Source organism: Jaculus jaculus, chromosome 9, assembly GCF_020740685.1.
Source record: "Jaculus jaculus isolate mJacJac1 chromosome 9, mJacJac1.mat.Y.cur, whole genome shotgun sequence".
Taxonomy (NCBI): Eukaryota; Metazoa; Chordata; class Mammalia; order Rodentia; family Dipodidae; genus Jaculus; species Jaculus jaculus.
Window position 1 is genome coordinate 19,393,465 of NC_059110.1, and position 26,403 is coordinate 19,419,867.

General features: G+C 38.6%; 1 protein-coding gene across 3 annotated transcripts in view; it reads right to left on the minus strand.

Moving 5' to 3' along the window:
- Nucleotides 1-26,403, minus strand: part of Grm1 (glutamate metabotropic receptor 1) — a 426,514-nt gene that overhangs the window by 22,015 nt on the left and 378,096 nt on the right. For all 3 annotated transcript variants that reach the window (XM_004651140.2, XM_004651143.2, XM_004651144.2), the window contains exon 8: nt 19,177-20,107. In XM_004651140.2, coding sequence (XP_004651197.2) covers nt 19,177-20,107 — 931 coding nt within the window. The remainder of the gene's footprint in view (nt 1-19,176; nt 20,108-26,403) is intronic.

Consider the following 26,403-nt stretch of genomic DNA (forward strand, 5'->3'; position numbering starts at 1 on the left):
ACCAGTCTTGAAAGTCTCACCATGCTGACCAATCAAAATTGAAGTTAAATATATCCAAAGGATAAAGGATACAAATAAATATCAGGGACCCACTTTCTCAGCCAGGACCCTTAAAGATTTATGCTCTTCTTGAAAGGTGCACCAGGTGAAGCAGAAAAAATTATACTACAATATCAATACACTTCAGTCCATGATTGGATTTTAACATATAGAAAAACATATGGAAATATATAAGTAAATAAAGATACTTCCTGACATATGATCATTTGACTTAAGGTATTTTGATTTTATCATGTGTGAAAGTGGTATGCATTTAATAGACACTGTGTTTTGAATTTTGAATGTGGATTCTTTCTCTGCACCAATATTATATTGCACTATATACTTCGCCATGTTGATCAGCCAGAGTGCGATGGTTTATACTGATTGTCAACTTGACGGGACCTGCAATTACTTGTAAGGGATTTGGGAAATTTCGTTAGCCTCTGTGGATGTTTGTGAGGGGTTTTCTTAATGACGGTGGGAAGGTCCACCTTAACTTTGGCAACTGTGGTGACAGCATGGGCTGGGGTCCTAGACTATATGAAGAGGAGAGAGCTGGACTTGAGAGATGGCTTAGCGGTTAAGGTGCTTGCCTGCAAAGCCTAAGGACTCATGTTAGACTCTCCAGGTCCCACGTGACCCAGACACACAAAGTGACGCATGTGTGTAAGGTCACACATGCACAAAAGATGGCACATATGTCTGGAGTTCAATTACAGTGACTGAAGACCATGGAATGCCAGTTCTCTCTCTCTTTCTCTCTCTCTCTCTCTCTCTCTCTCTCTCTCTCTCTCTCTCTCTCTCTCTCTGTCACACACACACACACACACACACACACACACACATAGAAAAGGTATGTTGGGATTGCCTCAAAAAAAAAAAAAGAGAGAGAGAGAGAGAGCTGGCTGAGCAGCAAAATCCATTCCTGACTGCCTCCTCACTGTAGATTGAATGCGACCAGCTCTGTTTATTTCAAGCTCTTGCCGTCATGTTTTCCTCACCACGATGGACTCTAACCTGCAACTGTAGGTTGAAATAAATCTTTCCTCCTCTAAAATGTCTTTTTTTTAAATCAACTATTTTGTCCCAATTACAAAAGTTGACTAATACAAGCAGTGAACCAAAAATTGTCAGTCCTCATGAGATCACTATAGAAAACAACTGACAGTCTACAATGAGCGGTATTGTAAACACTTATTTTTTGAATATCATGTTTTACTTTTTGCATCTCATTATGCTTACAAAAGGCTTATTTGTGAGTGTACATGGAGATCGTCAGCACTATTATAAAATGGGCTTGTGTTAGATGTTTTTATCCAACTTCAGACTAATGTAAGTATTTTGCAAATGACTAAGGTAGGCCAAGATAAGCTATGATGCTTGAGAGATAGAGTGGAAAGTCTACCCATCATGTAGGCACACATTTTAAACCTACAATAGATTTATTGGAATGTAATGCTATTGTAAATCTGTATTCATTGTGTGAAATGATAACAGTAATGTAAAATATTTAGAGAATCCATGACCACATACAGCCTGACACTACCTACACAAGACCATCATAATAGTAAGAAAAGATCATGACATCAAAATAAAAGAGAGACTGATTGACATGGGGAGGGAATATGATGAAGAATGGAGTTTCAAAGAGGAAAGTGGGGGAAGGGAGGGAATTACCATGGGATACTGTTTACAATTATGGAAGTTGTCAATAAAAAAAAAAGAACAAGGGCTGGAGGGGTGGCTTAGCAGCTAAGGCACTTGCAGGAGAAGCCCAAGGACCCAGGTTTGATTCTCTAGTATCCACATTGGCCAGATACACAAGGTGGCACATACATCTGGAGTTTGTTTACAGTGGCTAGATGCCCTGGCATACCCATCTGTCTCTCTCTTTCTCTCTGTGTCTCTCTCCGTCCCCTCTCTATTTCTAATAAATAAATAAAATAAAATATTAAAAAACATCAAAAAAGCAAAAAAAAAGTTGATACTCAATGAATGTAAGTATTTTATGACTTTTGTCTTGTTATCAAAGAGATAAAAGTGAAAATTCATTACAATAATAAAGGTTAGGGAATGCTTTTCTGTAATCTCTATAGTAACCATAAAAAGAATAAAAATGTAGATATAAAAATTAATACTTGGAAAATTGAATATTAAAATGGTAGATTAATCAAAAGAATGGAAGAAAGGGAAACAATGGAACATAAATCCAGTGACATGTAGACAATAAATGGAAGATAGAAATGTGATTATATCAGCAATTATACCCAATATAAATAAACTCAACATTATAAGTAAACAGAAAACATTATTAGACTAATTAAAATGGAAATCAATCTATGTGTAGTAAATGATTAAAGACAAGGGCACAAAAAGGATGAAAATCAAGGGATGGAAAATGTTTTGTCATGCAAATGCTGAAAAAAGCAATTTTTCATAAAAATATCAGAAACTGTAGGCTCTAGGACTAGTAGGCTACATAGAGAATGCAAAATCAGGGTGTTTGTATCAGAAATTAAAAGACTCAAGGAATATTTTATAACAATTCAATATATTCCTTAAGGTTCTCCTACATTCAGAACTCTGGGAGCTCAGCCAAAACACTGTGGTTGGGCAAGGCAGTTAATCTGTGCTTATGTGATCAGTTTGCCTTGTTCCCTGTTACCTACCCAGCACAAAAGATCTCCAGGTTACCACTTAACTTTTAATAGACAATAATGAGTTTAGGACACCTTCGATTATAGGTAGAGGCAGTCCCAACATACTTAACCCTCAAGTCCAGCTCTCATTCATTCCCATTTGTAGACTCCCTCCCAATATTCCCATTAGGGTGCTGTTCTTGCTTGTGATTAAGCCTGCCTGACTACTTATGTCTATGCTATAATTCTTGATCATGAAGTAAAGCGTATTGCCAATATCCACGCCCTCTCCTCTGCCAGCTTTTTGGTGGTCTGAGCCTGACTCGGAGGTGACAAGTCTTTGTCATTCTCTCAGTAAGAGTCTGTCTCAGCAGAGTGAAACAGCTTCCTCCTGTTTCAGTGCCCAAGTCATTCAGTGAGGAAGATGGGTGAACTGGATCTTAGAAAAGACAATGATGGATGTTGGCCTATTCTGATATGGACTGAATGTTTCTACATGCCCTAAATCCTGACTGTCAATGTGATGATATTAAGAGCTTGCAGTCCTTAGAAGGTAATTAAGTCATAAGGGTAGAGAGTTCAAAAATGAGCTTAACCTACCTATAAGCACATCTGAGAAAAGTACCTAGTCTCTCTGCAATGAAAAGATACAAATACAATGCACATCCCACAAGAGAATTCTCACTAGAACCCACTCATGCAGGACCCTGATGACAGCCTTGGAGTTGCCAAAACTGTAAGAAATGAATGGGGAATGTAACCACCCAGTCCATGGCACATGGATGTTGCAGACTGAGTGAAGACTCATCCCTTAAACCACACATGAAAATTTACTGAAGACGTAGCATAGTGCTAAGTGTGTAAGTCAAAAGCAGAAAGTTCTAAGTAAAATATATAAGTGTTTGTGTAGCCAAGTTTTTATAAATATTTTATTTATTTATTTATTTATTTTGAGAAAAAGAGGGAGAAAGAGAGAGAGAGAAGCAGAGAGAAAGAGAATGGGCATGACAGGGCCTCTAGGCACTGCAAACAAACTCCAGACACACACGTGACCTTGTACATCTGGCTTACATGGGTCCTGGGGAATCAAACCTAGGTCCTCTGGCTTTGTAGGCCAGCACCTTAACCACTAAGCCGTCTCTTCAGCTCACATATATGTTTTATAGCAAGCACAAAAGAGCACTAGCCATCAAAGAAAACTGATATAGTGGATTTCATCAAAAAAAAAAAAAAAAAAAAAAAACTCTTGGGCTGAGGAGACTTTGTCTCAGTGGTTAAAGTACTTCTTGCACAAGCATCAAGGTCTTGGGGACAACTTAAGACCACTGCAGTTTAAATTTCTAGAATCTGGTTAAACAACTGGGTGTGGCCACACATACTGTACTGCAGTTTCAGAAGAGAGCAGAGAAATAGGATTTGCTGGGTCTTGTGGAAAAAAAAAATCATAAACTCCAAGATTTGTAAGAAACTCCCGCTCAAAAATGAATGGCCAGAAGAGTGACTTTCCACTATGGTCATCTCAGACAAGCATATGGGGCACTACAAGATGACATGAATGCATATAAACTACACACACACACACACACACACACACACACACACACACACCTCACTTATCAAAAGATACAACCAAGCAAACAAAATATTAAATTAAACATTGAGAAAAGTATAATATGCACACAAAACACATACATAAATACATGTGACAAGAGTTTACATCCACACTATAAAATCAGTAATAAACAACAGAAGACCTAATAAAACATGAGAACTTGGATAAACATTTCACAAAAGAGAATATATATAAGTGGCCAATAAGCACATGAAAAGACTCTCAAGTTAGTCATCAGAAAATGCAAATTAAAACTATAATTAAATACTTCTATAATACTTCTACCAATTGGATCTCACCCATTCTTTGTAGGAGTATAAAACTGCGACAGAATTGTAGAAATGTTTGGCAGCTTCTTGTAAGTTAAAGATACATCTGCCTTATCTTCCAGCAATTCTATTCCTTGGTATGCAAATGCCTTTGTTGTGGTTTGACTGCAAAATGCCCTCTTTAGGTTCATATGGCCCCAGTTGGTGGCACTGTTGCAGAAGGACTTAGAACATTTCTTCTGGATGTAGCCTTGCTGGAGTAGGGGTAGGCCGTGAGGTTTTAGGACCAGTCCCCACTTCCAGTTCATCTTCTGCTTCCTGCCCACCAATGTGACCAGTTCTGCCCTTAACTGCCATGCCTTCCTCACCATGAAACTACCTCTAGATTCGTCAAGCTGAATTACATCCTTTTCTTCCTCAAGTTACTTCTGGTTAAGTATTTGTTCACAGAAATGAGAAAGCAGCTGATACAGATATGAAATGAAAATAAATGTCCATATACCTTGTATGTTTAGGTTGGTTGTAGTTCATTTGTTATAGCTGGAGTTAGAAACAACCTGTATGTCATCTGTAGAGAATAATCACCATATGTCCATGCCTTTAAAGGGAATAAACTAGCAATGCCTGCAAGAACCTGGATGAATCTCATGCTATGTGAAGAAATAAGCTCAAAAAATAATCTCTTCTTTGATTTCATTTTTATGAAGTTGAGAAATAAGCAATATTAATCTATGAGGATAGAAATCAAAACAGTGGCTCTCTAGCTAGGAAAAAAATGTTAGTTTAGAAACAGACATGGAGAAATAGTTATGTCATTCATTGTTATTAGGACACTGCTGAGCATTCATTGTTGAATCAAGTTTCTCAGGTGTGCATTGTACTCTTCTTTTAATGTACAGTTATAAATCTTTTAAAAATATTTTACTTATTTATTTGCAATGGGAGAGAGAGAGAAGAGAGAATGGGCACACCAGGGCTGCTTGCCACTGCACACAAACTCCATACACACGTGCCACTTTGTGCCTCTGGCTTTATATGGTTACTAGGAAATTGAATTCAGGCCTGCAAGGTTTGCAAACAAGTGCCTATAACTGCAGAGCAATCTCCCAGCCTCAAATATTTTCAATTAAAAATATTGTTGAATTCTAATCTTAATTTGCTTTGGTTTTCTCTTTATCTAAGATAACAAAGATATACATCTACTGAATTATCCTGGATTACTTCAATATTTGTACTTTCTATGTAATTCTTTTACTAATTTATTTCATATCCTTTTTATTTTATTTTAGCTTATGCTTGGAACAGGTTGTCATGTAGCCAAGGCTTGTCTCAACTTTGCTGTGTACTTAAGGATGACCTTGAACTTCTGATCCTCCTGTTCCCACCTCCCAAATCTTGGGATTACAGGCATGTGCCCCACTTGGTTTATGCAGTGCTGGGGATGAAACCCAAGGCTTCATGCATACTAGTAACCCCAAAAGAGTTATATTTCTAATCCTCTTCCATATTGTTTCTCTGAAAGCTAATTACATATAACAAAATGGATATTAATGATAGCTTGATACAATTTACACAAATTTGTAATCTAACCACATAAACAACACAGCACTGATTACAACAATGGTAATGAAGCATAATTATAAAACTAAGATTACTTGACAGTTAAAAGAGAGAAACTATAAGTATGCCATAGATAATGAAGATACAGAGAAAGTGATTTAGGAGGAGGAGATGGAAAGACATTTGCAAACAATTTGACCCTTCCCAGTACTGACTGGGTAGTAGCATGAGTAGTTATTCTAGGAACTTATGTGACTGTTATAAGATGACATGCATATATTCTCCTAAGATATTATGTTTCTCTCATCTCCTGTTTACTTGGAAACTTGTACTCATGCTGTGTGAGAGGGGAATAAGTGTGTAGTATATGATAGTATATGAGTGCTCCATGGATTTCTGGAGAAGACAGGGCACAGAAGTAATACATAAAATATGATCCACCATTTTTTTTATCTGATTCTGAAGTACAATTCATTGTCTCACAACAACGCAGTGCCATAAAGTATTGCGTGTTCCTAAGTAGGGCATTGTGAGCGACACAGGGGCATTATTGTGGACTCTACACAACTGAGCTCTGCAAAAGTGAACGTGAAGAGCAAATGCAGGCACAGTCCACACTGAAGATCCTTTCTGAACAAGGCTTTCAGGGGACAGTCAGGATGAAATTTTCTGTGCCCTTCCCACTGCTCACCTCTTGGGTGTCTGCCAGTCATATGGTTTACATAAAGACCAAGACAAGGAAAACAAGTTTGTGGAATAAGAGCATCCCATGCCCTAATTTCAAGGTCATTTGTGATGAAAAATATGCAGACATGTGAGAGTACTAGCATCTTTATGCATAGACTTATGAGGAAAGACAATACAGGGGAGATGCTTAATCACAAGGAGTCAGAAGTTGGGAGAAGGGGTAGAAATTCAACCAACATTTGATGACAATAAGATGAAGCAATTTTTTTTTTATCTTTGTAGATCTAGAGGTTATCACGGGGATTTAAATTTTCCAAGATCCCATCAGCCAAGAGCTTCTTCAATTGTCTCCACCTTGGAGAGGTCTGTGTCTATTTCCAATCTTTGTCTCAATGACTGTCTTCCCTATCTTGCAGTCTGATCAATCCACCCTTACATTTTTCTATGTTCTTATATTTACTACAGTTACAGTCCAACTATTAAAGACCTTAAAGTCCCATAGTCCTGAGGTGAAGGCCTATGTGTGTTGATTCTATCTGGATCTTAAAACAGAATCTGGTGGGGAAGCTTAACTCCCTGAGTATTTCTCTGTGTCCACTCTTCTCCCCAGCTGCCAAAGCCCTGGTTTGGATCCCTAGAGCAGGAACAGCTCTGTCTGCAGCCCTGGCCTCTCTTCTGCTGTCTTCTGACACACCCATGGACAGAGTGGGGATCATTCAGACCTTTGAGCAGATCACCGTCTACTCCACTTGGTGACGTCAGAGCCTTTCCATTGTTCAGAGAGAAAGCATCAAGCTTTTAAGGACTCCAGAGAGAATATGCATGATCTGGTCCTAGTGGTCCTGACCATCATTTCCCAGCATGCTTTTCCTTGGTTTTCTCTCTGCTCCAGGCATCCTGGAATCACCCAATTTCTTCCTGCACAGAGCCTTTACCTGCTGATGCCTGCACCAGCCCTCATTTCTCTGCCAACCTCTTCTTTGTCAATAGTGTCAGCTCAGTCAGTCCTTCCTGGGAATACTTCCAGCACCGTTAGACTAGAGATATTCAACAACACCTGGTAACACCTGTACTTAGTCTCCTTAGGCATCTTTAATGACTCTTGTAATCAGACCTTCAATGTGTGAATTCTGTTAACTAGGTTTTATAGTCTACAAATGCAGGGGCCATCTGTGTTTTATTCACTGCTGCATTATCTACACTCATCTTAGTGCCTAGCATAAGGCCAGGCTTGAAACTCATTACTGAGTGAATGAGTCATCCTTGTTTCTCCTCTGTCGCAGGCCTTGAAACCATTCTAGCCATCATAGCACTTTTTCCCCCCCTAGAATCAAAACTAGACTAACTTTTGCTGCATACTTTTGAAGGCAAACAAAGATTCATATAGGAAACTTCTATTTGCCCTTATGCTATAGTTTGGGTGTGTTTGATCCTCCCAGAGTTCATGTGTAGAGGCCTGATCCACTGTGTGGTGAGCAAGTATTACCAGGTGTAGAACTGAACTGGAGAGTTGGCTTCGCTGTTAAGGCGCTCACCTGCATAGTCTAAGAACCCATTTTTGAATCTCTAGGCCCCATGTAAGCCATATGCAGTGACACAAGCACACAATGTTGCACGTGCACACAAGGAGACACATGCACCTGGAGTTCATTTGCAGAGGATGAAGGCCCTGGTGCACCCATTCTCTCTCTTCCCCTCTCTTTCAAATTAAAAAAAAAAAAAGATAAAAAAGAGGTGTGCAACCTCTCAGAGTAGGGCCTTGTAGGGTGGTGGCTAGCCTATTGGGATCCTGGCTTATTTAGTTTAATGCTGGTCCGTGAAGTGAATTAGCTCTCCTTAGAGTAAGTTTATATAACGCCAACCTGTACTATGCATCTAGAACTTTCTATACACAACCAGTGTCCTTTCCCTTCCTCTGTTATGAAGTAATACTGCCAAGTAGGCTTGTATCAGGGATGAAACATATGGTGAGCATGCAGCCTTACATGTTGGGCCATCAAAACTGTGAGCTAAATAAATAATTTTCTTTATGGACTACCCAACTTCAGGTTATTTTGTTATAGAAACAGAAAATGAACTGATACACTTACTGAGAAGATGTTTTTAAAATAGTCCTCTGCTTCCGAATCTCCTTATATGGTAGTTCCGCTTCCTAGAACACCCTTCTCCCCTGCTCCCTGTCACAGCCCTTCCTACCCCACTACTCTTCCCTGTGAATTAGCTAATGAGAACCATTGTCCATAACTTTTGTTAGACCTGAACTGACTTCAAGGTCTGATAAGAAGCCCTTCCTGAACGTTCCTTACTTCTGTTTTCACTGCACTTCATGCTGCCACATTGTCATACTAGGTTTGTACCTACCGCTCCTCCGTTTCTCATAGGGCTCTGTGGGATCATACATTATGCTATTTTCTCTATCTCCTCCCACTAAAAATTGCCCAGAGTTTACAAATTATGAATCTCTCTGTACTTTTTGCATCTTTTTTTATTTTTTAATTTTTAAAAAATATTTTATTAATTTGTTTATTTGAGAGAAAGAGGGAGGGAGGGAGAGAGAGAGAGAGAGAGAGGGAAAGAGAGAATGGGCATGGCAGGGCCTCCAGCCACCGCAAACGAATTCCAAAAGCATGTGCCCCTTGTGCATCTGGCAAATGTGGATCCTGGAGAGTTGAACTGGGTTCTTTTGGCTTTGCAGTCAAACACCTTAACTGCTAAGCCATCTCTCCAGACCCACTTTTTTAAATTTTTTATCATAGAGAGAGAGAGACAGAGAGAGAATTGGTATTTCAGGGCCTCCAACCATTGCCATCAAAGTCCAGATGCATGCACCATCTTGTGTGCATGTGAGGCCTCATGTGTATGGCTCACATGGGACCCAGAGATTCAAACATGAGTCCTTAGGCTTCATAAGCAAGGCTTTAACCTCTCAGCCATCTTTCCAGCCCACCTACACATTTTTAAATGAAGCGCAGGGCTGAATTATAAAAACCTTACTGATAAGTCTATAGTTTGTTATAAGACAATGACAAACTCAATAGGCAAGTTCCAAGAGCTGGATGGCAGTGTCCCTAAGCTCAATCACTCCTTCCTCTGGCACCACAGTCACGATTCTTTTATTACACATTAAGTAAGCAGATCTATATATTCTTACTTGATGCTTTTTCTTTCTTATACCATACCCACATATGACCAAACACAAAAATTACCAATGTTAAAAAGTATTTGTCAAAGTAATGACAACCTGAGTATATGTTTTTTGTAACTGAAAACTCAGGGGGAAAGGTGTTCCTCATTGCTATTGATTTCCTCTAAATGTTTGTTTCTCAGTATCCTTAGCATAATCACACCTAGAGACTTGAGCTAATTTTGTGAGCAGCTCAACTTCATTTATCTTGAAGATAATTTGCATGTAGGTTATTCTTTAATTGCCTGTTGTTCCAGAAGGGTTCTCTTGTCCCCTTGAGAACAAATGAAAGTAAAATCACCTTTTGGGATAACTTTGACTGAGTATTTGTTGTTTCATTACCCTATTTTATTAACTGATGTTAATAATCAACATTTAAATATTTTGGCCTGTAACTTAGTTATATTTTAATTAATTCAGAAGTTAACATCTCTATTTATCCTATAAAGCAAAGGAAAATAAAAAAAAAAAAACAAACAAACCTCTTCCCCTTCTCTTTGTTCATCCTGAGCCAACTGAAAAGCATTTTGTAGCCTGAAACCAATACACTGAAAGCAGCAAACATAGGGCTTAACTTGACTCAACTCCTAATAACTTTATAATTCATGCTGTGTCTGTGCTATGAGATTTCCCTTCCCCTGACCACCAGTGTTCTTCAATGTGTTAAGCAGGGTCCTGTAGACAAGGGAATTGGATGAGTTTCTCTGGGTAGCTGGACATGAATGCCCAAGAAATGGAGAAAGTAGGTCCACCAGGGAAGAAAGGAATAATATAGAGACATGGAGTTTTCTGTTCAAGCTCTCAGTTCTTTATATTGCCTAGAAGCATTCTGAACCTTGTAGTCAGGCTACCAAGTATGACTCGTCACGTTTTTTATATTAAGTACCTTGCCCACATTCACTTCGGTTAGTTCAAGTTACTGTCTGTGGCTTGTAGGCACAGAGTTCTAATTAATGAGCCCATTTGCTCTGTCTACAAGACTGGAAGATTCTGTGCCCATGAGTACTTTTTTTCTTGAGGTTTTTTGTTTTTTTTTTTTTTTTTTTTCATTCTAGAAACTGTCAATATTTTCGCTCTTAGGCTAGCTTTTCCAACACACTCCCATGCCTTGCTTCTCTGTGAGCAGATCACACATTATATCGGATGCTGAGGTGAACAGATGGAATGCAAATGACCTCATCTTTCTTTCACTGGGGCCGAGCATAGAGATATTGCCAAGCTGTGCAAAGCAGGGCACCTTCCCCCACACATCTCACACCAAGTAACAATTGTGGGCCTCGACTTTCAGCAGATCCACAGCTCTGCCATTCTACACAGCATGAGTGGAATGAGCTAGTGGCAATAATACACATCCCATTTCTAGAATCCTCTTTTCTTGAAGGTGTAAGGAAGAATGTTAGGTTAGCATATGAGTCTCCATACACCTTCACATATTTTCAGAATTTAATGTCCCTCGATTACAGTAACAAAGATTTTACCCTATTCTAGATGCTCTGCTTTGCTATAGATGGCCTGTTAGTCCCCTAAAACCCCTGCCACTATAATTATTGCTCTATTTTATAATAAAACAAGGAATTTGCCCAAGGACTAGTAGCTTACATAGGCCAAGACAACATGAACATTTGCTAGAGTGTTTATGCCCTCCCCAAATCCACATGCTGAATTCTCACCTATAAAGTAGGTAAAACTTTTGGGTGGTAATTAGGTCATGAGGGTGAAGCCCAAGATGGAATTAATACCCTTAATTAAAAAAAAATAAACAGAAGCTGGGCGTGGTGGTGCACTCCTTTAATCCCAGCACTCAGGAGGCAGAGGTAGGATGATTGCCGTTGAGTTCAAGGGCATCTTGAGACTACATAGTGAATTCCAGGTCAGCCTGGGCTAGCGTGAGATCCTACCTCAAAAAAAAAAAAAAAAAAAAAAAAAAAAAAAGACTTACTTCCCTTCTCTATCAGAAGACAGTTGTCTTTGGAACCATACAGAGGAACCCTATGAGAACTCAACCCTACTGGCATGTGATAGCCTCCAGAAGTATGAGCAATAGGTTTCTGCTACTGAAGCTGCCTGCCTATGATATTCTTTCTACTACAGCCAGCCCACCTGACTCTGTTGTTACTCATCTACCTGAATGCCCACATTATACTGTTTCTTACTTCGTGTGCCTTGTTTTATCATAGTAGAGGATTACATCAATAAAGCATGAAATACTTTAGGACATATTCCATGATTTATTCATTTTACTAAATTCATGAATGAATAGATGTTCTGAGGTAACAGACACAGGGAGCTATTCGAATGATGAATATAAGTGAATTTATTCAGAAAACAATATTTCAGCACCTTTTTTTTCCTCTTATAAAAATGGTTCTGACCTTTCCAAGCTGGATTCTTCATTTGCAAAGTGATGCTATGAATGTGATTACCTTGGGCCACCATGAATCATCACATGAGAACATTGCTAAATTCACTTTCAAAAGTATCCAGTTTTGGCATATGAGCATAAGATGTTATATATGGGAACTTGTATATGTATCAATCACAGAGGTTTATTTGAATTTGAAAGAAATATCAAAGATGACATATTCAAAATGGATTACTTTTTGTTTAAAGTTTTTGCATAATCTGCCCATTGTGTCAGTGTAGAACTCAAAAAAATATGAAGTATATGTATGAAAAGTAGAATTTCAGATTGAGTGTGGTTTTTTGGGGGGTGGGGGTTGAGGTAGGGTCTTGTTCTAGCCTCTAGCCCAGGCTGACCTGGAATTTACTACATAGTCTCATGGTGGCCTTGAACTCAAGGTGATCCTCCTATCTCTGCCTCCCAAGTACTGGGATTAACGGCATGAGGCAGCATGCCTGGCTTGCTTTTTTTTTTTTTTTTTTTTTTTGCTAGAAAAGAAGACAAGAAAATGGTGGCAACTTGAGTTTGTGGCTATCCTCATTTCTTGAGGTCACTCATCTTCATTTGACCCAGTGGCTCTCTGGGTCACCTCCTGTAACAGCATTCTCCTCCACACACAATTTACTCATAAGGCTAAGTTCACCATAGAATATGGCTAAGGTGCCTGTAGGTGATGGTGAGGTGGCATGGTTTGTCAGGCAGAAAAAGCTTTGTTGTTGTTGTTTGCTGTTTGTTTTATTACATTCAAAATAAACTCACACTGATAACCTCAAGCACTAAACAGACTGGCCTTCAGGGGAACACCCAAGGATTTCAAGCCCAACCACAGTTCACAGATAAACACATGCACCTCCTCCATCCTCAGTGAGCCTATCTCTGGACTCTACAAATGATCACCCCATACAGATTAAGAATCTTCCAGACTGCCAACAATTGCAGAAAAGCCCAGCATGTACACTGGATTCCCGCTCATCCATCTCAAATCTTACAAGCAACATTTTTACGTGCATAGGCTGGGTGGGGATTTTATTACAGTTCCCGTACATTCCCAACATGATGATTTTTATCCTTCTATGATGTCCCGCATTGCACATACAGCTGATGGAGCCAGTGACAGCCATGCATCTCCTGCTCTTCACAGTGGAAGCATCATTATCACAGCTGTTAATTGGCATTAAAGGGCTTGTGTTGTAAATGCACTCCTTTGGATCCAGCTACTCTCCGGGCATAAACTCTAACTTCATGTTTTCAGTTGTCCTTTTTCTGCTGGCTCTTTTCTTTTTTCTTTTTCTTTTTTCCAGATTTACAAACACACATGCTTACTGTTTTCTTCAAATACCATTACTCCGTTTTCCATATTCTCCCTAAAATCTGCATCAACTACTTGCTTCCTTTCATGACAAGCTTCTGTACTATACTCTACACATCACACCAATGAAGTCTCTTTAGCCAAATAGTCTTCATCCTTGGGATTAGAATCCAAAACTCTAACTTGGTGAAAGAGTCTGTTACGGATTAAATGTTTATATCTCTCAATTCGTGAACTGAAGCTCCCAAACCCCAGTGAGATCATATTTGGAATTGAGGGTCAGTGGGTAATTGGATAATGAGGTTCTAAGGAAAATGCATTTGGATTGGAGTAGTGATGTCATCAGAAGACACAAGAATACCTGTGCTCTCCTCTGCCTCTCAGAAGAAGGGGTCATGTGAGCACACAGCAAGAAAGTGGCTGACTGCAACTCTAGGGGCTAGCTTGAATCAGACCATGGCGGCACCCTGATTTCAGATCAGCCTCCATCTAGTTTATGGCATTTTGTGATGGCATCCCAAGCCAAACCAGACAAGCCTGCTTTTAGAGTTCATGACATTGAGTCCTGTTGGTCTCCCCTTCCAATTCTGTTTCATTTCTTTTGATCACTGCCTTTGGAGTGTTATTCCTCGCTTATCTCTTGATTAAAAGTGCTTCCTAATGTTTTCCCTTCTGTTTTCCTCGTGCTATTCTCTTAGCCATTAAAATCACTTTGGCAACTGAGCCTCATAGGCAGAGCTCTAGGTGAAACCTTTATCTTGAGGGCCAAAGTTAAATACCTAAGCACTTTATGTCTGAGCATTTTGCCTTGCTTATCTTTAGAGCATTTTTTATGCCATAACTCTGACATCTAACTCACCAACACCTGCCTGTTCTATTCCTATAATCCTCTAAATTTCACGGTAACTATATTTTTCTCATCAGCCAGGGTCAAAACATAAGGACTATTCCATTTCCTTAGTGCATGGTTGCATCCTAGTTCAAATGACTCACATTGAGAAAATTGTTTCACACACATGCTTTGTACTCAACTTTCATTTCACTATTCTAGTCTCAGGTTTTAACATTCAAACTTTAAGAACTTAAACTTTAAACTCTGTTACCCAATCTTTCTGTAGTCAGTCTTGTCTGATAAAGCTTATCCAGGATCATGAAATTTCACAAAACTTTTAGTACCCTTTGCGGCTCATAGAATAAGTATCTAAGTTGAACATGGTGGCTCAGGCCTATCACCCAGAAACTGGGACATAGAGGCAAGAGAATCAAGACTTCAGGTCACCCTTGGCTACATAGAAAGTTCAAGGATAGCTTTGGCTTTATGAACCTCAATCTCAAACAAACAAAACATAACGACAAAATTTAAATATATCTAAGCTTCATGTTAGAAAATAAACCAACCTATTGACCATTATCTGTAATTTAGACACACTTTGTCTCTACATCTCTCTATATGCTTCATTCATACCCACTCAAGTAAATTAACATTTCTGAATCTTCACTTGTATGTTTTTTTTTTTTTCCACATGTGAAATGATCTTGCCATAGCACTACTCTTGCAAAAAAAAAAAAAAAAAAAAAAAAAAACTGTCACGGTCAAGTTCAAGTGATACATTATTAAATTTTTTCCCAATATTTCCCTAAATACTAACTACACCATAAGCAGACAATCTTTCATCCCCTGACACTGGAAATTTGATATGGGCTCTCTATTGCAGCAGTTGACACAACATATTTACTTACAATTTTGTCCCCTTTTTTATATTGCCAAATTGGTAGAGTCAATGCTTCTCTCTTGTATCTTTTTTACTTTGAATATTATTTATTACTATAAATGCCTTTAAGCTTACAGTTGAAATAAGAATTGATCACATAAATGACTGACTCAGTAGTAGAAGATAATATTTCTATGAAGCAGAAAAATTCTGTAACAAATGCTTCAATCAAACCTCCTGATGTTTACTACAAAGTCAAACTTCCAAAGACATATATCAAATGATGAAGGGAAAAACAATTTTTAAAATGTCAGGTTTTCTCATGAGCCAGAAGAGTGTACGAATTCGTTCCAGAGAGGAGGTGTCACTCCAATTTCACTGAGATATTTGTTGACTCACTATTAAATTTCCTTCTTATAATCTAAGGAGAAAAGACAAATCAAAATGCTTACCTGCAGCATAAAGACCAATGCTGCAGACGTATTTACCTCTATTTGCAGACAAAAGATGTTCCTTCTAGGGACCTACAGGGAAATATCCTGTCTCATTCCATGAAATACTTCACTTAGCCCTTGCATGCAGGAAAATCATCCAAATGTTTAGGCAAGATTACAGGAGCATAATAATATTCGATTCACTTAAGAAGCTATGCTTTACTAATGTTTTGTATAATCAGTCTGACACTTTTCCTGTGGTTTTAATATAGTCTTACACACAATTATGAAAATAAAAGGGTCAAAGGAGCAAAGGAGTGCCACATAACATCTCACAAGTCTTGGAGAAATAGGCTGCTATCAGTGCATTGTCAGTCTCGAGACTCCTCAGAACAGTTTTCCACCAGATAAATCAGTTGGAAGCCGTTCATTGTAGCATCTGCTTTGTGTTTATAGTTGCATATGCAGGCTGCTAACCTCCCTTATTGCACCGTCAGTGTAGGGATTGTGCATCCAGAATGCCAACAGACTCAGGAGTGATGCACTCTAGAGTTTTCAACCCCTTGCTTTCGTTGGCAAAACTCTGCTACAGGTTTTATTGGCTGCAAAACATATTAGATTGTTTGTGTCTTCTTTTAATTGGAGGCAAACCAAGAAAATATAAGAGGGCAATAAAGAGGCAAAAACAAAGGCACTGTGATTATTGTTATATTTTAAAATTACAGTCTCATAGAGAGCTGCAATAGCAGAATAAATGAGAAATTTGAATAAACAGATGATAGTTTTCCATAGAAGTTGGCCCCAGATACCTTCTCTGGGTTAGCTCATTACACAGAGCATACTGAAGAAGTTACAAATTGGACTAAGCTGCATGTTATAATTATTAATTAAAACTAAATTTATTAACAGAGCAATCTGATAATGCTTAATAAATTATAGCTAATAGTTATTGTAGTGGAGAAACTACTTTCAAGACAACCAATTAAGCTAAGTTAGACTCAGTTGATTTTTTCTTTCTCCCAAGTGCAGAATCACAAATGAAATTAAAGTCTAAATTCATAATCATGAAGGGAATTTTCTTAAATTATAAGGAAATCAGCAAAGGGTATGGGAAAGTGGTCCAAATGTGTGACAATGTCTGGCCATTTGAGAAATGCAAGGATCACCAATATAATGCCAAAGTACTCTGTAACAGTTTATATGTAAAATGTCCCTCATAGACTCATATGGTTGAACACTTGGTCCCTAGTTGGTGGCACTGTTTGAGAAGGTTGTGGAACCTTTAGGAGATGGAGCCATGCTAGAGGAAGTGTGTCACTGGGAATGGGCCTTGAGCTTTTATAGCCCAGTGCTCTCTTTCTCTATGTTCTCCCTACTGATGTGATGATATGATGCCCTTGCCATCACCATAGACCTCTAACCTCTGAAACTGTAAGCCCAAAATAATCTCTTCCTCAACTAAGCAGGTATTTTGTCTCAGCAATGAGAAAGTAACTTATCTTTATTGTCATTTTAACACCAGGTGCTGAGTAAGAATCATTAGTCATAGTTCTCTTTAACAGCTGTCCTCATCCATCCCAAAACACCACCGGGAGAGCCTTAAAAAATGCATATGCCAGGACATCAACACAAGCATAGAGGGTTGGACAGATGGCTTAGTGGTTAAGGTACTTTCTTACAAAGCCAAAGGACCCATTCTCTACTCTCCAGGACCCTTGTAAGCCAGATGAACAAGGTGGCACATGCTTCTGAAGTTTATTTCTACAGTGGCTAGAAGCCCTGACATGTCCATTCTATTTCCTCTCTCTCTCTCTCTCTCTCTCTCTCTCTCTCTCTCTCTCTCTCTCTCTCAAAAAAAAAAAAGGTAAAATAAACTTAAAAAATATTTTAAAAGACTGTGAAATTGAACTTGAAATTATTGGCTTTATTCTAATGTTGATAAAACTTAAGGATGTTTTCACTTGAAGTGACAAATGCTACAGATTTCAGAGGTATATTTCCCCAAAGATTATCCCACCCACAGCCACAAATTATATGATTTCTGTAAGAGATGGTCATATTTCTGCTTGACAAGAATGATTCCAGTGCATGTAGATTGTTGATATATATTAAGATAAATTTTATCTCAATTTAAGACTCAAGCAAAGAAAGTCTAAGGAGAACTATAACTAAAAGTTACATAAATGTATAGATACTTAGTTTACTCAGTTACAAAGTGGACAAAAATAACATCCATTCCTTTGCTTATGGACCAGCTGTAGATCAAATAGTTATAAAATGGTACACATAGCATAACTGTTACTATTGAAGTTATAAAACTGTTTTAAAGATCATCTCAAAGAGAAAACTTAATCCTGTTAATGGAAAAGTTACTTCCTGCTTAGAAAAAAATCAATTACCTTAAAAACTTCAAGTGTCTGTGTAATTTAAAAAAAAATTGTAAATACCACATGGAATTTGCTTTCATAGATCTCAGTAAGATGTCACATATGAAATTTTAACTTCTAGGTCTTCACCCAGGATTTAGAGAAGCATAGAAAAAAGGTATTATGCAAGGTTTATTACTCCGCAGACTTGCCAGAATCTAAATAACCTTGACATTGACATTTGAGTTTAAAGCTTGACACTTTTATCTGGTTCCTTATTTATGTTTTGCTTTGTGAGTTAAGAAACCATTTTGATCATGACCTTGAAGCAGAGGTAGCCCCAATCACGGGTAACTTTGTGGAACATCTTTATTACAATATGCATTAAAGTTTAATAAGTAAAAGAACTGTGATAAAGCTGTTTCTTCAGGGACATTATTTCAGGATACGCTTGGTGCTCAGTTGCAATCCAATTTTGAAATGGCAATTTCTCCAGAGTGTTTAGTTTCTTGCCTCCCCCCACCCCAGGTGAATAATGACGTGTGGTATCAGGACAAAACTAAATCAGACACTATCTTCAACCACAGTCTAAACTTTAAATTAGAACTGGAGCTTACATTTCTGACCCAGAACCCAAAGGGATGTTGAGGCCCGATAAAGGGTGAAATGACATGGAAGGAACAACATTCCTGAAGACTGCAGTTTGAGCTTCTAGAGAAAGCCTGGGATATACTCAGTTCACAGTTGCTTCTTACTGCATCCAAGAAATGAGAACAAAGAATCCTTTTAGCATGACATTCTCATCACAAGAGAATGTGAGATTTACAAAGCTTTGCAAAAGTGGCAGGAAGGAATAAAGAATTTAGACAAATGAGAGAAGGAGGGAAGAAGAGACAGACCAAAGGATGGACACACACACAGAAAGAGCAAGAAACCAAGACCCCCAGATGGGACAACTCACTTGGCATTCCCTGCCCCCGGCTTCTTTCTTCGGAAAATGTTGAGGAAAGTGTTGGAACGGCAGGGCAGCTTGCCATCACCAACGTGCATGCGGACTACATCCGAGGTGGTGAAGGCACTGCGGACGTTCCTCTCGGGCTTGGCGATGATGATGTACATCTTGGGAGTGAACATGCAGCCCAGGGCCACCGTCACGCTGAGGCTCACTGCAAAGCAGGTGGTGATGATCTTGTAGTTGCTCCCAAAGTAAATGGGCACGAAAGCCAGCCAGATGATGCAGGTGGTGTACATGGTGAAGGCGATGTACTTGGCCTCGTTGAAGTTGGCTGGCACGTTGCGGGTCTTGAAGGCATAGTAGGTGCAGCTCATGATGAGGAGACCGTTGTAGCCCACGGGGGCCACCACACCCAGGTTGCTGGTATTGCAGATAAGGTAGACCTCTTTGATACTGGGGTAGGACAGGATGGGAAAGGGAGGCTCCATCATGATCAAGGTTACTACCAGTGTCAGCTGCACACTAATCAGGATGGAGGCAATGATCACCTGGGCCCAGGCACTCATGAACCGGGGCTTCCGGGTGCATATCTTCTTCTTGCTGCCAGCCAGGATGCGTGCAATACGGTTGGTTTTTGTCACTAAAGCGGAGTAGCACATGGCTGAAGAAAGGCCAACCAAGAGGCGCTGGAGGTAGCAGGATGTGGTGGTCGGTTTGGCAATGAGAGTGAAAGGGCACACGTAGCCCAGGAAGATGCCAGCCAGGATGATGTAGCAGAGCTCTCGACTGGAAGATTTGACTACAGGTGTGTCCCGGTACAGCACAAAGACAAGGGTGACAAACATGGTCACCAGGATGCCCAGGCAAGAAAAAGCGATGGCTATGATGGACTCGATGTTGCTCCACTCCAGGTAGCGCACGGGGATGGGCTCACAGCCTGTGGTGAAAGAGATCGTGTTCATCAGAATCTCAAATTTCTGCTGAGCCATCATGAAACAGCTCATAGTTACCAGAGATATAGCTACACGCACATCCTTCAAGATTTATGTTATCTTATGCTTTTTTTTTTTTGATAAAATCTGTCCATATTACACAGAGATACTCCATTGTCTTCCAAGGATAAACATGTCCCCAAGTTTAATCCTATAACAACCTGTAACAAACTTATCCACAAAGTATCTTTTCTTTCAATACTTGCTTTGGAAATGGCTATCACAGCATAAATGAGGTTTTATTCTACATTTTCAGGAAAAAAAAAATCTTTCCCCTAATGGGTTAAGCAGTGATAAGAAAATACAAGATGTTAGTAAGAAGTAAACTAGAGGTTAAAAAAAAAAAAAAACTTCATGTAGACATTGTCCATAGGGACTTATAGTTCATATAAAAAATTGGCCATCACAATATTTTATGCATAAAATTAATTTGAATTTGTAAAACAATCTACACTTTCTTGCTTGCCACAGGATTCTGTATTATTTAGCTAAAATCCCTTTAATCATGTATGGATTGAATGTGGTGTTTGCTGGCTTCTGAGCTCTTATCCCTAATAGACATTCCAAAGCAGGATGAAACTAATCTTCGCCCATCTCTTGAGAGACCAGCACTGTGTTTCTAATTGCTTCGGTTATGTTTTCCCTCTTGATAAAAGAATAAAATCAGTTTTGTGTTTCACTGAAAGAAAATGTTATTATGCTCTGGAGACAATTCCTTTGCCAGAATTTGTGTTTGATCTGAGCTGGTATTTCCCAAATTGTGATACTAAAACCATTTCAATAAAATTAGGGGTAGTCTCACTGTTCTTTAGCTATGGCACCAAGGAACCAGCAGAAGGAACACAAACTCACTTAGATGAACATATTTTTTTCACATTAATCAACAAGTCTTATTTCTCACTTCTGGTGACCACCCAGCCAGGGACACATTCATTTCAACAAATGAATGTCGATCAATCAACAAAAGTCTCATATAAACACTATATATGCAACCAGTTTATGCTCTCTGAAAGTTTATCCATCCTAGACCCCACACTTTCCAAAAACCTGTTATAAATGTGCTATGTCTTCTGATGAGAGAAAATCTATCTGACAGGTATAGCTATCCTTTGCTGTAGTAAGCAATAAATTCAGTATTTATGTTTTGGTGTGTTTTAAAATTTTATTTATTATTTATTTAAGAGATAGAGAATGAGAGAGAGCCAGAGAAAGATAAAGGGAGAGAAAAAACGGGCATGCCAGGGCCCCAGCCACTGCAAACAAACTCCAGACACATGCACCTCCTTTACGTGGGTACTAAGGAATTGAACCTGGGTCCTTTGGCTTCACTTGCCAGCCCCTCAACCACTAAACTATCTCTCCAGCCCCTGTTGTTTTTTAAATTTTTTGTTTATTTTTATTTATTTATTTGAGAGAAACAGAGAGAGGAAGAGGCAGAGAAAGAGAGGGAGAAAACGGGCATTCCAGGGCCCTTAGCCACTGCAAATGAACTCCAGATGCGTGCACCCCCTTGTGCATCTGGCTAACGTAGGTCCTGGGGAATCGAGCCTCCAACTGGGGTCCTTAGGCTTCACAGGCCAGCGCTTAACTGATAAGCCATCTCTCCAGCCCTGATTTGGTTTTTTAATTCCCATAGAACTCTGCCCCAGTACCCACGGGGACATGCTTAACATATCCTGGCTGACAGCACAATATCCGTGCTCCTTGCCTTGGATGGTGTAACATTTGTAATGACCTATACCATCTTCCTATGTCCTTTAAATCATCTCCAGGTTACTTATGATAACCAGTGCAATGTAAATGGTGTGGAACCACTGCACTATAGTGTTAAGAATGACGTCTGCATAGGTTGAGTACACAGACAGCCATGCCAGTCTTACTGAACTAACTACGTAATACATGCTCAGAACATTGAAACTTTCTTCATCTCAACATGTTCTATGCATAGTGGATTGGCATAACAGGTTCAGAACTAGGAGACAAGGAACACACTACCTCTGATGTTTTTAGAGATTTCACCAAGACTACTTTCAAGAGATTCATTTGGAAACACTTACTCGTGGCGCTGAGAGAACAGGTCCACTCACTGCCCACTCCTCCATCCTATATTCAATAGTCAGACCTCTCAAAACCCTCACAACTGACCACTCAGTCCCAAATGTCATCCCCCACAGACTACAGATGACTCAGTCTCAATAACATTCTAATTCTGGCAGTTTTCCCACGTTCTTGTTGCTAAATTTGTTTTAGAATATGTAACTATGTAGGTCTTTATATAAGGTCACTGAACTTAGATATTTATACAAAGCAACTATACCCATCTTTATACTAAGGATTTCAAACTTCGGGTCTGAGGTACACCATTTCATAATTAGATTTATTTTATAATGCCAACAAACGTTTTGCTTTTAGAGATACAATTCAATAAATAATATTTTATATACCTATTTAATCCCTTGTTACTCTCACTGCTTTTGCTAATGTTTACCTGTATCTACAATCATTTCATGTGAAATTTTTGCTTGGTTTTGTTTTGTTTATTTATTTATTTATTTATTTATTTATTTATTTATTTATTTGACAGAGAGAGAATGGGTGCGCCAAGGCCTCCAGCCTCTGCAAATGAACTCCAGACACATGCCTCCCCCACCCCTTGTGCATCTGGCTAATGTGGGTTCTGGGGAATCGAATCTGGGTCCTTTGGCTTTGCAGGCAAGCACCTTAACCGCTAAGCCATCCCTCCACCCCTTGGTTTGGTTTTGAATTTAACTTCTTTCACTCTGAGTTCAAGGCAATCCTAGGACCACAGAGTGAGTTCCAGGTCATCCTGGTCTAGAGTGGGACCCTATCTTGAACAAATCCAAAAAAGTAAAAAAGTAGAGATCTTCCTGTTCAGAACAGATATATGAATACTTAAATATTATATCATGACTTATTGTTTTACTTTATAAGTGTTACTGAAAATGAAAAGGGACATTTCTAAAATTGATAAAAAAAAATAACAAACAGTCTGGAGAGCATTATAGAATCAGTGCTAAATCAAAGGAATACAGATAAACACTAATGGCTGGCATCTCTCAAAATTACTCACTGATCATGTAGCACTCATGACAATAACATTAGTAAAACCAGAAAAATAACCTTGTAACACCAGATAGGCTACAAGATGAACAGTGAATTAAATCCTCGCGGAAAAAATGAAACTATTCATTTTAGGAGAGACAAACTGGCCACCAACTTAAATGTTGATGGGAAAGCAGTTCCAGGTTAGCAGGGAGGTGGCCAGTTTACACTTAATTTATAACTTTTTTTTTTTAGTGTTTTGGTTAGGGTTTCAATGTGGTTCAGGCTGACCTGGAATTCACTATGTAGTCTCAGGGTGGCCTCGAGCTCACAGCAATCCTACCTCTGCCTCCTGAGTGCTGGGATTAAGGGTCTGCACCACAACACCAGCTTTAATTTATAAGTTATATCTCAAACATTATGAAAGTGGGGCACTGAAAGACACAAAAGAATTCTTAGAGCATCTTCAAATGGAAGAGACTGACACATTCCTGTCTTGTAAAGATATAATCCTGACAGTGGCTAAAATATGCTCTATTTTTTGTTGTTGTTGTTGTTGTTGTTGTTGTTGCTTGTTTGTTTTTAGCTAGAATATTCTAATGTATGAATTCAGTGGTTAGTCATGAATTCAAGCTTTATAAGGCTATCCTTATAAAGTTTTCAATCCTTTGCAAAATGAAATCTTAATTATCCACTACATATTACAGAGATTTTTGATTTTTTTTATACTGCGCTTCTGGTGAAAAGTTTCTAGACGCCAAAGACCCAGCAAAGTAAGTTGCTAATCCAAGCAGTTTGGAGCAAATACTAACCACACGTGACACTGCTGTGCACATCACACTTCTGTACATACTTACTTACCCATGCTTTATTGTTCTTGCTGATTTGACGTTACACAAACCTGATCCCACCTTCATTCTTTCCCTTACTAGCCAAGAAATCTGCCTCAGCCTAGATTTTGACAGCCAGTGCTCTAATTTAGTGACTTAATTATAGCCAGCTATTGTTAGTCAAGATAGCTTGAGAAATAACATAGAGATACGACACTAACGTTTCCAATATATTTTGCATATTGCAATGATAGCATGGGTTCAGAAATTTGAATGGCTTCAGAAGACTCATAGATCATACCCATATCATGTTTTCATTTAAAGGCAAAATGTATATTGTGGCAAAATGAATGCAAATCAGCACCAAGAAATCAAGAGAGAACCAGGTGCAAGCTGTTATTCATCCACAAATAGGCTTCCAGAGAGTGAGCTTCCAAACTGTTTGATGAATACTAGCTTTGCGACTGACTGCTCAAGGCAAAAATTCCCAGTTTGAGTCTTTTTATCACCCTGAAGCCACGAAGCCGAGTCACCCTGTTGAATTGGTTATGCCAAGAAAAATCAGTGAGATGGTTTATTGATGGATTTCACTGGCTGTCATCAGTGAAATTTCAAACTCGGCATGCTTCAAAACACAGTTCCTATAACGTAGTCAAAAGTCAAAGACAGATCTAAGGCATCTCCACAGGTAATCATAAAGTTGTCCAAGTATGGCTGAAAAAATAACTGTCCTGAATGGTATGTCTTGTACAAATAAAAAAAAAAAAAGGATGTCCTTGTCTAGAAAACAAAGCATTCCTGTACAATAACAGTAGCACTTGTCATGACAAAACCTAGTACATACTTGCAACTCCACTGTAGGTGCTTTCTCATGGAAAGATGCTAGACTCTTTCCATACGTGGAAACCAGGCTCTTCAGCATTAATCCAGACTCATCCAAAACAAAAATCCCCTAGAGATTAGGAATGGTAATTTATATCTTGAATAGAATTCATAAAGATTGGTATTTTCTTTTCCTTGACTTTCCCACTTTTTTTTAGACATCCTGAATTTGAGAAGCAATTGCTTTGCCAAGATCCTGGTGGAATTGGCTATAAAGTCTTCTTTGGGGGTGTAAAAACCAGTTTCACCCCCCTGGATATTTGGGGATACCTCCAGGTGAGAAGAGATGGGGACTGGATAGCAACTGCCTTTAAGTAGTATCCCAGATATTCTCAACTCTGAGATAGGAGGAAAGACATTGTGAGAGTTGTGCATTTTACATCTGAAGCTCAGAAAATTTGAAAGTTTGGCAAGTATCCATGGTTACAGGAATTAGAGAATGCAAAGGCATCATAGAAGTCAGTTTCTTTTAAGCAGGCTACAAATAACTGGGTACAATCAGAGAAGTGGTAATAATTCTGATCTGAGGACCAGAGGCTACTTTTTCTTTGTAATATCTAATAGTATAAGATTTCTCAAAAAAAAGTAAATTAAAGTATTTGGTAGTTTGTAATATCCAAATGTATTAGAAACGTCTAAAATGTAATCTCACATATTTCTTTCTAACTGGGTCAAGTGAAATTTAGCATGAATCAAGAAATGATGAAAGGCAGCAATTATTTTACCCAAAGTATCTTAGGGCAATTCATAACATTTACAATAGTACTTCATGATGATATGTCTTCATCAGAATGCCATCCTTAGTTATTTCATTATTATCAATTACCTACTAGGTGAATTTCTATTTCTACTTCAATATGTAGCTTAATCATTCCTTCTTTTGTAAAGGCATTTTTATTTCCTCCAAGAGAAAAATAATTGCTTCTTTCTCTGTGCTCATATGTCATTTTTAACACATCCACAGAGAAGGACTTATAATCAACTGCCTAGCTAATCTCATGTGAAGATTTTTTTTTCTTTTTTCATGTGAAGATTTTTGTATGCTTCCCTATTTCTCCAAAAGCATCTTGCACAAAACAGGTGGCAGGGTATGTTGTAGAATTAAATAAATGACAAGGTAATAGTGTGAGAAGTCACAGTGATTATTGGGATGGAAAACAATAAAGTCAAATTTCTGTTTTTTAAATGAGAATGCTTAGTGTTGTCAGCCTTTTAGAGAAATTTTATACTATTTGATATTTTAAAAAGTATTTTTGCATTGCTTATAATTGGTCCATGAATTAATTTCTGTCAAGTTACATATCATCACAGAAAGGAGCTATGTTTACGAATCATAAGAAATGAAGCATGAAATTTATGTATGGAATTAAAATGCGCATTCTTAAGACAAAGCATGAAATACTTAAAAGCTTCCAGAAGCACCTCCTCTGAGAAATATACTAACTTTTCTTCATAGCCAAAAAATA